Genomic DNA, 12,209 nt, shown 5'->3' with positions numbered 1-12,209 from the left:
AAAGCAAGTCCAACACTACTAACATGGGGTGATCTGTGGGTGTTAACACTAATGCAAAATGCAAAACAAATACCACAAGTGATAACACTTGGCTGAAAGTGGCCTGACCAGTTTATCAAGTATTATTTTTCCTCCCAACTCTACATATTCATAAGTTGATTGGCATATAGATAAGTTAATTGGGTGTATTATAAAGATGAGCAATGTAAGCTATGTAAGATTCTGTTGGGATTACCTCCATATATTGTAGGACTTTCCCAAGGTACAACTGGAGCAAAGGGTCAAACCAGAATGGTAATAAGTGCAGCATGTTTACTGATTCTTATCAAAGCAGCTTTTCTATTGGGAGTGTTTGTGCAATCTTATCCATGATTAAGGTAATTATGATTTAGTTGCCCATATCATCTATCCATGACACTCAGCCAAAAATTAACTATGTTGTTTTGTAAGAATACGCTAAGCCTCAAAAAGCCTAACCTAGGTTACAATTACTCAAACTTTGTGCAAACAAAGCTTCTATGTGGTTTTGCAAAGTTTGTTCAGTAACTCTTATGTCACTACGGTAAGAATATAATAATTACTCTGAGGGTTATAAACTACTATTGATTGTCTGCTTATGATTAAGAATTATCCCGAGGCAACTGAATAGAAGACTATCTACTGGACAAGTAGATAGTCACCGTTGTTTTCTAGTTATGAATGTGCTATAGATAACTAACAGTATACAGTAGTACTCTACATGGGGCTGCCCTTGAAGAGTATTCGGCGACTTCAGCTGGTCCAGAATGCAGCCGCGCGAGCGATCGTGGGTGCACCTCGTTTCACCCACGTAACACCTATCCTCCGCGAGCTGCACTGGCTGCCTGTTGATCTCCGGGTGCGCTTCAAGGTGCTAGTTGTCACCTACAAAGCCCTTCATGGTATTGGATCTGGGTACTTGAGAGCCCGCCTACTGCCAATTACCTCCACTAGGCCAATAAGATCCCATAGATTAGGCCTCCTCCGAATTCCATCAGCCGGTCAATGTCGACTGGCAACTACCCGGAGGAGAACCTTCTCGGTGGCTGCTCCGACCCTATGGAACGAACTCCCCGTGGAGATTCGTACCCTCACCACCCTTCAGACCTTCCGCGTAGCCCTTAAAACCTGGCTGTCCCGACAGGCCTGGGGCTAAAGACTTCAACCCCACCCGAATAGTATGACTGTTGTGCTTTATAACGATGTATTGTCTTCATGTGTATAACTTGTTTTGTACTTCCCTCCCCCTGAATTGTGAGCCGCCCTGAGTCCCCTCAGGGAAAAGGGCGGCATACAAATAAAGTTAAATCCAAATCCAAATCCAGTAGCATATTGACTTTTGTCTAGTTCTTGACAAAATTACCCCATCCATTAAATCTTAAAGCATATGATGAATGGCTCCGGATTTGGTAATAACTTGCTGAAAAATATGTTCTGGAGCCTTGTTATTGTTGGGATCCATATAACAGAACCAAAGCTTTCTAAATGTTGCTCTGTAGGGTTGTAATTTGCTTATACAGGTACTCATGATCTTGGCATAATTCCAAGAGCTAATTTTTTGACAAGCCTAATGGATCTAGAACCTAGGTTGACAGTGTTGAGGAGCACTTTAAACAAGTCAAGCATTCCCCACCTCATCTTAAGTTTAGCTGTTCATGTTGTCTGGACCAGGTAGAAAATTAATCTGTGATTAACACTCTCTTCTGGTCTCTAGACAGAGACAAAAACCTAAAACAGCTACCAAACAGAGCAACACTAACTGCGGTATCTTTACTTTCTTTTTCCAACTTTATCTCTATCTCTTGTCGTGAATAAAGACAATTGTCTCTTCTGACTATTTGTTTCTCCATTTTCACCCAAAAGAAATGTTAATAGCAACGTTTCTGGATTGGATATTTCTGGATATTTCTATAATTTCCACACTTCAACTGAAAACTGTTCAGTTCCTAACAGCTATTTGATGAACTTCTTCCTGAATGGACTCTGGTTTCACATTGTTAAAACTTGTCAAAAAACTGAGGAAACAGAAACTGTTTGGTTAAAAATTACAGGAAATCATTGAGAAATGTACCACTTGTCATCTGGCTATAAAAGGAACAGTTGATTTAAAAGCTATCTCCTGAAATAAAGTTTTTAAAAAGAACTGGGAGAAAAGACAGGTAGAAAAGAAAAAAGAGGTAAGAGCCGAGATCTTTAAAAAGTGGACAAAAATACAATAAAACATATTGTTTTGCCTTTTGTTTGCCACTTGAATATTCTTTTAATTCTGGGCAGGGCAAAAACTAAAGCAGAGAAGATCATCTATCACCTTAGGCAAAACTATAGCTCCTTTAATTGCAGTTTAGTAAAAAAAATGCTAATTATTGTATTAAATGGCTCAGGTGTTACCCATTAAAATATACCTTACAGTGTCTGTTAAACAAAGCTGCTACCATATTAGCATACCTGTTATCAGACATAATGATACTAAGAGAAGCAAACACATTTACTTCCCATGTAGATACAGCATGCAACTGTCGGAGGACTTTCTCTAATGAAATGCAGAGAAGGGACAATGCTTTCTCTCAAGTAGCGGGTATTGCTTACTTGTAGTTTTTGGTAAAAATAATAATTATTCAAAGGAACATTGGCTAAATGATACAAATCTACAAGCTAGATGCACTAATGCAGGAACATTGTTAATATCATCTAAATATTATAAAGTGCAGGGTTTAATGGCTGCTACCATATTTATTGGTTAAATGAATTCTGGATAAATTCTCCAGATCTGACTACAGTTTCCATATACCTTGCTATGGATCATGCTGAGATCAACAAGAGCAAACACTTTGGTTGCTGAGTGCTGGAACAGACAATGAAACAAAATGTACTATAAAACAAAATCTAAGACTATCAGTCTTTTTCCTTTTTGAATTTCGGTATTTTTTTTTTTAATTCTACTGTTCAGATATGATTAAAATATTGAACAGATGCTTAATTTACACACTCTTTACCATAAACTGAAACAGAAGCTAAGACAATGGGTAAAATAGGAAATTGGAAGATCAATGCTTTATCATTGCCGTACTGGAAATTGTGAAACCAATATAAATACAATAAAAACCTTGTGACGTCTAAATTTAGAATTTCAAAATATTCCACCTTCATTTCGAAATATTTCACCAAACCTGGCTATATACTGTCAAAATTAAAATTGACTCGAGATAAGCTTTATGTTTAATTTCAGTTTATTGTTATTTTTTTTAAAAAGCAGAAGATCATAGAATGTGGCTGATACTGCTGATTATAGAATACAGCTGATCCGGCTACCAAGTTCAATACTGATATTGGACAATGTCTATCAACCTCACTGTTGCTTTAAAAAAAAAGAAAAGAAAAGAAACCCCGCTTTGTCCTTGTAAGCCATTGTCTGTCACCATCAATTCAGGATGAAGTAGTAGACAGCAATCTGCACATTTGGCTAGCAGAAGCCAAGCAGCCACTGGAATTCAAAACTCCAAGGTGGAGGGAAAAGGAGAAGGGGGAAAAAAGCTACGCTTGACATAGATGTAACCAAGTTCTTAATGTCCTCCATCATTGTTGAAAAGAAGAAAATTAGATGCGCATCCACTTCACTCCTCTGGTTATGTGGAAGAGGTCCACATAGGACTTAGCAGATGCTCAGTGTTCTCCTTGCATACTCCTTCTGTATATACAGTAATGGCTCTGTAACACATTATGGACAATTGGCATTCTCTCAATCAGAGCTCAGGAGAAGATATCTCAGCCTGACTAGATGAACTGGGCAGCCTGAGCTCAGCATTGTTTCGGACAACAGTAAAGAGGCTTACAACAGCCAAGAGGGCCATTACCATCATGACGGAGCAGATGGTGAACATATTCCTGGTGCCTGTCTTATAGTCACTATCATGGAGGATGAGCAGCCCTAGGCAAGCCAGTAGATTCAATGGAACACGGAACCAATGCATCACACCTGCCTGATCCTTCTCAGGAATCACTTTTTGTCTGAGAAAGCCCATGGAAGGGAAATAGAGCCCACATGAGAGCTCAATAAGCAGGAAGGCCAAGAAGGACTCCGATGGGTTCTCTTGCCCAGGATTGGTTGAGAAAGTCAGCATGAAGAGTGAAAAAAACACCATTAGGACTGAAAGAGAGAGGATGTGCATGGGCTGGAGGTGGTATTTCTTGGACGTGGCCACACGGTAGAGTAAGGATCCAACCATGCTGGCAGCCATGAAACTGGAGAAGACAATACCTAGAGGTGGGTTGTAGGGATCCAGGACTGGAGTCCAGAGGAAGATGAAGATATAGATGACACTTTCAAATAAGGCCTGAATAGTCCCCAAAAGCAGGACACGGCGGTCGGAGAGAAGGCATTTCAAGCCATCAGTGCAAGTTCTGGACAGCGCCCTCTTCTTTCCATAATTCTCATCCCAGTTCTTCATAACCAAGGTACCAGCCAACACAAGAAAGGGAATAGAGACCATGAAAGGAGCTACTGGGCCAAATCCCAACCATTCAGCAAAGATATTGGCTACTACACCAGCTCCAATAGCAATTATACTATTCCAGAAGGCAGCCTTGGAGAAGGTGGCAGGAATCCACTCGGCTGGGAAATCGTGGCGCTCCACATGCTCATGCACGTACCATGCCTCAAAGGCAGAGAACAGGAGAGCAGTGGACAGCCCTCCTAATATTCTTCCTACAATTAGAACAAAATAATCCCAGGAGAGCTTTGTGAGGCAGCAGACAGAGTAAGTCAAGGAGAAGAGGATGCAAGACTTTTTTCGGCCCAAGCGATCAACCAAGGAATTGGAAACCAGCCCAAACAGCACACTTGACGCAAAGCCACAAACATAAATAATGGTGATCTGGGCCTCCAAGAAGTTATAATGCTGGTAGAGTTTGTAAAGATAAGGTCCTTGCAACCAATCGGCTGTGAGAGCCAAGAAATAGACTTGATAATAATCTAGCTGGAACCGCAAGAAGGCTGGGTTGGAGAAAGACCTGCTGGTGAGCCTGGAGCGGCAGGCGGAGAACTCCAAGCCCAAACATATCAGTAGTAGCAAAGCAAAAGCGACATAGGCAGCAATCAGCATGGTGCTTCAAATCATCCTGTGCATCTCTGAAGATCTATTCCCAGAACAGCTGAAAGAGAAAAAGAGATATTCAAAGGACATTTAAACAGGTAAATATTAAAAAAAACCATGTTGCTAAATAAAGCCAAGGTTCATTTTAATCCAGCATTTTATTTCTCCCAATGGCCAAACAGGTTCCTTTGCAAACCTCACAAGGTAAAGATGGGAGACTTGCCTTTCTCCTGGCATTCCTTCCTGCGATTAGTATTTATAAGCAAGCTACTTTTAATCTAGATAGTATTTAGACTTCAAGATTAATGGCCCTCAAGAGGCCCATCTTTCACGAAGTGATCCAATCCCTTTCAAAGACACCCAAGTTAGTGGTCTTCACCATATCATGCAATAAATAATTCTAAGCACTTTATGTTATTCTAAAGCTTCTTCCGGTCAGCTTTACTGACTCATTTCAGTATTTTGAGAGAGTTCGTTTTTTCTTTTGCTCCCATCATTTTCTCTATATCTTTCACAATTTGGTGAAAAGGAAGCTTTTCTGAAGACTTGAAAGAGACTGGTGGTCCACTCCTGGTTTTGAAACTTTTGTCCTCCAAATAGTTGCACATTTAGAACACACTGTTATATATCTTTATGGTGTGTTGTTCATAACCTCCAATCATGGGAGTGAAACAGATCAGCTAAATAAAAGGTAAATGCTACTTGAAATTGAACGATAACCATTGATGACTACATGGATTACATATAATAAGTCCACGTCTAAGCATAGCCTTCATATCTACAATCTTACTAACCAAGTCTCATCTTGCTTAACTTTTTAAATGATCTACTTATACATTAAAAAGATTAGCCCCAAAAGGAGGTTAGACTGGAAACAAAAATGTCAAAACTAATATGAAGAAATCACCACACATCTGCCAAGAATTGCAATGGAAAGACAAGGCGGTATGACACTGAGGTTACTAGCGGATATTAGAATTAAATCCTCCTTATGTTGTTTCATTGCTTCCTACATGAGCAGTGGAAAACAAGATCTACCAGCTGGACAAGACAGCTCTCTTCCCCCACCGGTTTGGTAAGGTAATTCATTGGATTGCAATACTGTCTCCTGAAGACTTTACTGAGGCTATGATTAGGATGTCTCAAATAACTCCATAGCAGAGAGAGAGATGTTAAAACCTCATACTACTCAAGTACCGTAACATAATTGCCGCAATCTTGAAACACAGTTTCTGCATCAAACTCACTACAATGCAGGATTTCATTTTTAGCTGCCATGCTAAACTCCAAACAATACTTCTATTAATTGCAGATATTAATAGAAACCTCAAGATTTAGGCATAAATAACACCCAGGAGGGCATCCTTGGGTTTTGCAATGCATTTTTAAAAGGCGCTGGTTACAATTTTTTAATCTAATTTTTAAAATGTTTTGTTAATATTAATTGGGTTTGTTTTTGGATACTCTATCTAATTTCCTTTTTAACTTTTGTAATATGTGGTTTTTTAAATGTTGTATGCTGCCCTGAGTCCTTTGGGAGAAGGGCAGCATATAAATCCAACAAACACACAAACAAACAATTAACTATAAACTATATGAATTTCTGGGGGAAAATTCTAATATTAAAACGGGGGAAATTATTGCCTGCAGCAACCCACCCTGTTGAATGACACTATTTAACACTATACAATTCTAACATCACAATCTAAAATACAGATTTATATGATATTGAAAAGAGTTGTTTCAATACGTGCTGCCCAACATGGACAACTCAGCAAAATAACAGGTTTGCCTGGCAAAAAAGAAATACAGCATTTGATACATCCACGCCCCGAGTTTCTTATACTTTCTACAAGTACAAAATCTGCGAAGGGATCGTACAGTTAGGAACGAAGGAAAGGATCTTCCCCAACTCTATTGTCATTAAAACTATCCCCCAGAGAAATACCCTCGCTATTTAAAGTACAGTACAGATCGTGAGAAATCAACATGTTACTTCCACTTCTGTCTTACTTCTCCTACTGTAAGCCTTCCCATTCACCCACCTCGCTCCAAATCAAAGATCTCCCAGGTACGTTTGAACTGCTACACTATTCCTAAAGTCCAGGTAGCACCGCCACCAGTTAGGAACATAGGAAACTCTCAGCCCTATGCATCTGGAGGGCATTAAGTTAATCCTGCCCCAAACCAATGCGCCTCTTCCCCTTCCTACTCAGTTTCCGCCACCCTTTCCCTTTCCCTTGGTCCTTTAGATCACCCAGGACTCTTCCACAGCAGGCCTCCCAGCATTTGATACGCGTGCTTTAAAAAGACGCATTTTCTCCCCCTCGAAACCCACCTGCCCGACTCGCTTGCACAGCTCAGCGCCGTCTTTCCAGCCCAGCCAGCGGACTCTTTACTTCCGGTTCCGCCTGGAGTGGTTGGCCGTGCAACAGGCCCACGCCAGGATCTGCCATCCTGGTTGGTCACGTGACAAAAGCCTGCCAGTCAACGATGCTCGAGCCTTGGGGGGGAGGGGAGTGTCGTTTGCAGCATGGGAAGAGCGGCGCCCGTTGGTGTACTTTTTTCATGTCTCTTTTTTTATTATTTGAGGGGAAATCCCCTCCAAGTAATGTTTCGTTGCGATTTCAGCTATCCCAATGCTGAGGAGGTGGGGAACCTCACCGCTTTTGAGGGGACAGTAGAAGTGGAATGAATTGCAAATGTTTTCTGCAATTACTGCAATTTTGCAGGGTTTTTTTCCTTTCTTTTCTTTCTTTTTGCATTTGTTCCGAAATTGCTGCAGTTATTGTGCTGGCTTGTTTCTCTAGAACAGTGTTTCTCAAGCTTGGCAAGTTTAAGTGTGGTGGATTTCAACTCCCAGAATTCCCCACCCAGCAAGCTGGCTAGGGAATTCTGGGAGTTCTACCTCAAACGTGCTACTCTGATAGCCCAAGATCACATTTACAGTTGTATATATATTTACAGTTTTATATGTATGTATGTATTGTGTATGTATGTAAAAAAATTATTTTTTTCATTTTCATAACATATGTATACATGTATACTATTACATAGCCAACGTACTGTGTTATTAAATGTTTACATCAATTCATCTTACCATCAACTCCCAAAAACAATTATTGGCTCTTCTGCTCTCCATACACCATATTTGTCACTTTCTTCTCCCTCTCTCCTCCCCCTTCCTACCTCTTTTCTTCCCTCTGTCATCACATTTACTGTTTATGTCCCCGATGAATGATACTGTGCACATAAAAGTGTGTCATCCATGACAGCTGATTTCAATACAGTAGAGGAAGAGTGGGCACCTTAAAACAATACAGAACTTTTGTTTCTGAACCTTTCATAACAATGATTATAACCTTTACCCATGGTTAACTCAATAGTGGCTTTGGAAATTTACCCATGATTCTAGAGTTGAACATTGATCCATAAACTAAAATGCCGGTGGATTCACATGATGTTAGGTTAGAACGTGATTCGCTAGTTTGTGGTTCAAGGTATTATACAAACCAAGACATTTTAGCTACAAGTAGCTGTTTTTTTCTTTGTATAAGAAAGGAGTGGCTGAATATGGACTTTTATCACAGGATAAAGATATCATCTCTCATTTTCAGAATTGCTCTTTCTCTACTGAAGTAACTTTCTATTTTCAGTGTTATTAATGTACTGCATTTCAAAATGAATCAGAAGCATGAACGTAGTAATAAAGCCATATACAAAGTAAATATGAAATTGAATTATGTTCAGAATAGTTATAGGTAATGTGATATCTATAGATCCATTATTGCAATTCATATTTCATTTATATCAAGCCCAATGGGGATTTAGCAATTTGTAATTTAATCTTGTTGTGGTTATAGTAAAAGTATACAATAATTTTGAAAAATTGAGATTTCACAGTACAGGTATCCTTGACTTATAACCAATTGTTTAGTACGAATGAATATAAGTGTCCTAGGATCCAATCTATGTTGGTCAGGTCATCGGAACGAGAGGTTTTGTCTTCTGAGATTTTGGACTTGCTGGAGCCCATTTCAGGGAACTTGTCTCTAGCAGAGTGAGTGCTTTGGGCTGTTCTTAATATATGGTGCCTATTATATGTGGCTTTTAAAGTGTTGATTGGGGTGTTGATGCTTCACTATTGTTGATTGTTATTTGCTTGTGCTACCAGCCATTGCATCTTAGGTGCTTGATAAGCCGAGCACTCCTGTTGATTGATGAGGGGCCTGTTTCCCAGGCTTCAACCACTTCCTTGGCTGCTTTTGTACTTGCTTGTTCAACAATCTTAGTAGCTGTAAAATTTTGAAATGTTTTTGATGTATGGCAGGATGTGCTATGTCGTTGGTCTTGTATTTTGTTTTTTCCTTTTTCTCCTCACCGTGTTGCACATCTTGTAGCAAATTATTGGCACACACCAAAAACATTTTGGAAGCTGTAGAATGCAGCTTCCAAGGACTGCAAGTGGGCATTGCACACTGCCCAGAGGCCATCATCTGAGGACAAATTATTCATTGTAAAAATCACTTGCAGGTGGGGGATACTTCCAATGAAATCTTCTGGGTCCCCTTCATGGATTGTCCCTGTGATTATGTAGGACAAATGGGGAGGAAGCTATCCACCAGACTGGAAAAACACAAGCTAGTGGTCAGATGAGGATACCTGAACTCCTCGGGTAGCCTCACACTGGAAAGGACAAGGATATACATTCACTTTTGCAGCTACTAAGATTGTTGGCGAGCAGGCTCAAAAACAGCCAGGGAAGTGATTGAAGCCTAGGAAACAGGCCCCATCATTCAACAGGAGTGCTGATCTATCATTAGCTTATCAAGTACTTAAGAGGTGAGGGCTTGGAAGCACAAGAAGACAATAGCCAAAGACTTAATAGCCAGCCAGCAACACCCCAATTACAACATCAAAAAAGGCACCTACAATTGCCACCATATAAAGAACAACCCAAAGGACACACTCTGCTAGACTAGAGAGAAATTTCCTGAAGATGAGCTCCAGCACAAGTCATCAAGCTCAGAAGACAAAACCTCTGGTCTCCATGACCAACCCAGATTGGATCCCGCATTTGTTTAGTTTGAAATTACAATAGTATTGAAAAAAGTGATTTATGATCAGTCCTCAAGCTTATGAGCCCTGATGGCACAGTGGTTACAATGCAGTATTGCAGGCTGACTCTGCTCACAGTTCAATCCTGACCGGCTCAAGGTTGCCTCAACTTTCCATCTTACTCCTATTGCTATTGCTATTAAAAGAGCTGCGGTGGCACAGTGGTTAAGTGTGCAGTATTTCAGGCTACTTCTGCTGACCCCAAGCTGCCTGCAATTTGGCAGTTTGAATCTCACCAGGCTCAAGGTTGACTCAGCCTTCCATCCTTCCGAGGGTAAAATGAGGATCCAGATTGTTGGGGGAAATATGCTGACTCTGTAAAACTGCTAGAGAGGGCTGTAAAGTGGTATATAACTCTTAAGTGCTATTGCTATTATGCCTGTCGGAGCATCCTCACGATCACATGATCAAAATTTGGGTGCTTGGCAACCAACCATTTGTTTATGACGATTGCAGTGTCTCAGGTTCATATGATCATCATTTGTGACATTTCCAGCCAACTAGCAAAGTCAATGGGGGAATTTTTATTCACTTAACAACAGCCCAATTCACTTAATAACTGCCATGATTTGCTTAACAACTGTGGCAAAAAAAAGGTAAAATGAGACACGACTCACTTACCAACCATCTTTTTCTTATTTCCTTGCTGCTTGTCTTTCCCTCGTGCAGATAGCTCTCTTCCTCATTTCCCTTTGGATTCCAATTGTGGCTGTAAGGCAAGGACTGCCTCTTACTGGATGTGCTGTGCAATTCACATGTTGGAATTGGAATTGGAATTGATTTTATTTGTAGGCCGCCCTTTTCCCTGAGGGGACTCAGGGCGGCTCACAGAAACCAGGGAGAGGGGAATACAATACAATACAATACTACGACAACAACACATAATAAAATAATACGCAACATGCATACAACATTCGGGCGGGGTAGTGGTCCTTATCCCCAGGCCTGACGGGCGAGCCAGTTCTTCAAGGCTGTGCGGAAGGCCTGGACGGTGGAGAGGGTACGAATCTCTACGGGGAGCTCGTTCCAAAGGGTCGGGGCCGCTACTGAGAAGGCCCTCCTCCTTGTGGTTGCCAGCCGGCATTGGCTGGCCGATGGGATGCGGAGGAGGCCTAACCTATGAGATCTTATAGGCCGTAGGGAGGTAATTGGCAGAAGGCGGTCTCTCAAGTATCCAGATCCACTGCCATGTAGGGCTTTATGGGTGGTCAATAGCACCTTGAAGCGCATCCGGAGATCAACAGGTAGCCAGCGCAGCTCGCGGAGGATAGGTGTAATGCGGGTGAATCGGGGTGCACCCGCAATCACTCGCGCGGCTGCGTTCTGTACTAGCTGAAGTCGCCGGATGCTCTTCAAGGGCAGCCCCATGTAGAGCACATTGCAGTATTCCAGCCTAGAAATCACGAGGGCCCGAGTGACTGTTGTGAGGGCCTCCCGGTTCAGGTAGGGTCGCAACTGGCGCACCAGGCGTACCTGGGCGAATGCCCCCCTGGTCACAGCCGCTATATGATGGTCGAATGACAGCTGTGAATCCAGGAGGACTCCCAAGTTGCGAACCCTCTCTGAGGGGTGTAAAATTTGACCCCCCAGCCTGAGTGTTGGATTAATGGCCGAATTTTTGGGAGGAAAACACAACAGCCACTCGGTCTTTTCTGGGTTGAGCACAAGCTTGTTAATCCTCATCCAGTCCATGACGGCTTCGAGCCCCCGGCCCATTACGTCAACCGCTTCATTGATTTGGCATGTTTCAGTTGGGCAGTCCTTTGCTCGCACAGGAGACTGATGCAAGTCTTTTTGCAATTTGAATATTTATTTAGAGCAGCAGAATTGTTGCCTCCAGCACCGGAGATGCCACCAATAACCTTTAATATGGTTCACTATTGCATATAGACCAGCCTACATTCCTTTGAAAAGTACGACATTGACATCTGAAGAATGTGGTATGAAATCAGAATTAATCTCCATAACTGTTCTTTCATTTGA

The 12,209-nt window shown here is 41.5% G+C and overlaps 1 protein-coding gene across 1 annotated transcript; it reads right to left on the bottom strand.

Moving 5' to 3' along the window:
- Positions 1-3,227: 3,227 nt before the first annotated feature.
- SLC61A1 (solute carrier family 61 member 1) lies at positions 3,228-7,569 on the bottom strand. Its single transcript, XM_014064463.2, has 2 exons — positions 7,447-7,569; positions 3,228-5,166 (listed from the first exon to the last, which is right to left on the bottom strand). The coding sequence occupies exon 2, from the start codon at positions 5,115-5,117 to the stop codon at positions 3,759-3,761; it is 1,359 nt and encodes a 452-aa protein (XP_013919938.1). The 5' UTR covers positions 5,118-5,166; positions 7,447-7,569; the 3' UTR covers positions 3,228-3,758.
- Between the last annotated feature and the right edge of the window lie 4,640 nt (positions 7,570-12,209).

The sequence above is a fragment of the Thamnophis sirtalis genome, unplaced genomic scaffold (assembly GCF_051295495.1).
Source record: "Thamnophis sirtalis isolate CommonGarterSnake01/CBP01778 unplaced genomic scaffold, rThaSir2_p1.2 scaffold_3, whole genome shotgun sequence".
Lineage (NCBI taxonomy): Eukaryota > Metazoa > Chordata > Lepidosauria > Squamata > Natricidae > Thamnophis > Thamnophis sirtalis.
This window is presented reverse-complemented; position numbering and strand designations above follow the sequence as displayed.

Excerpts from the sequence above, each read along its gene's own strand:
- SLC61A1 (XM_014064463.2), bottom strand. The coding sequence starts at position 5,117 with ATGCTGATTGCTGCCTATGTCGCTTTTGCTTTGCTACTACTGATATGT.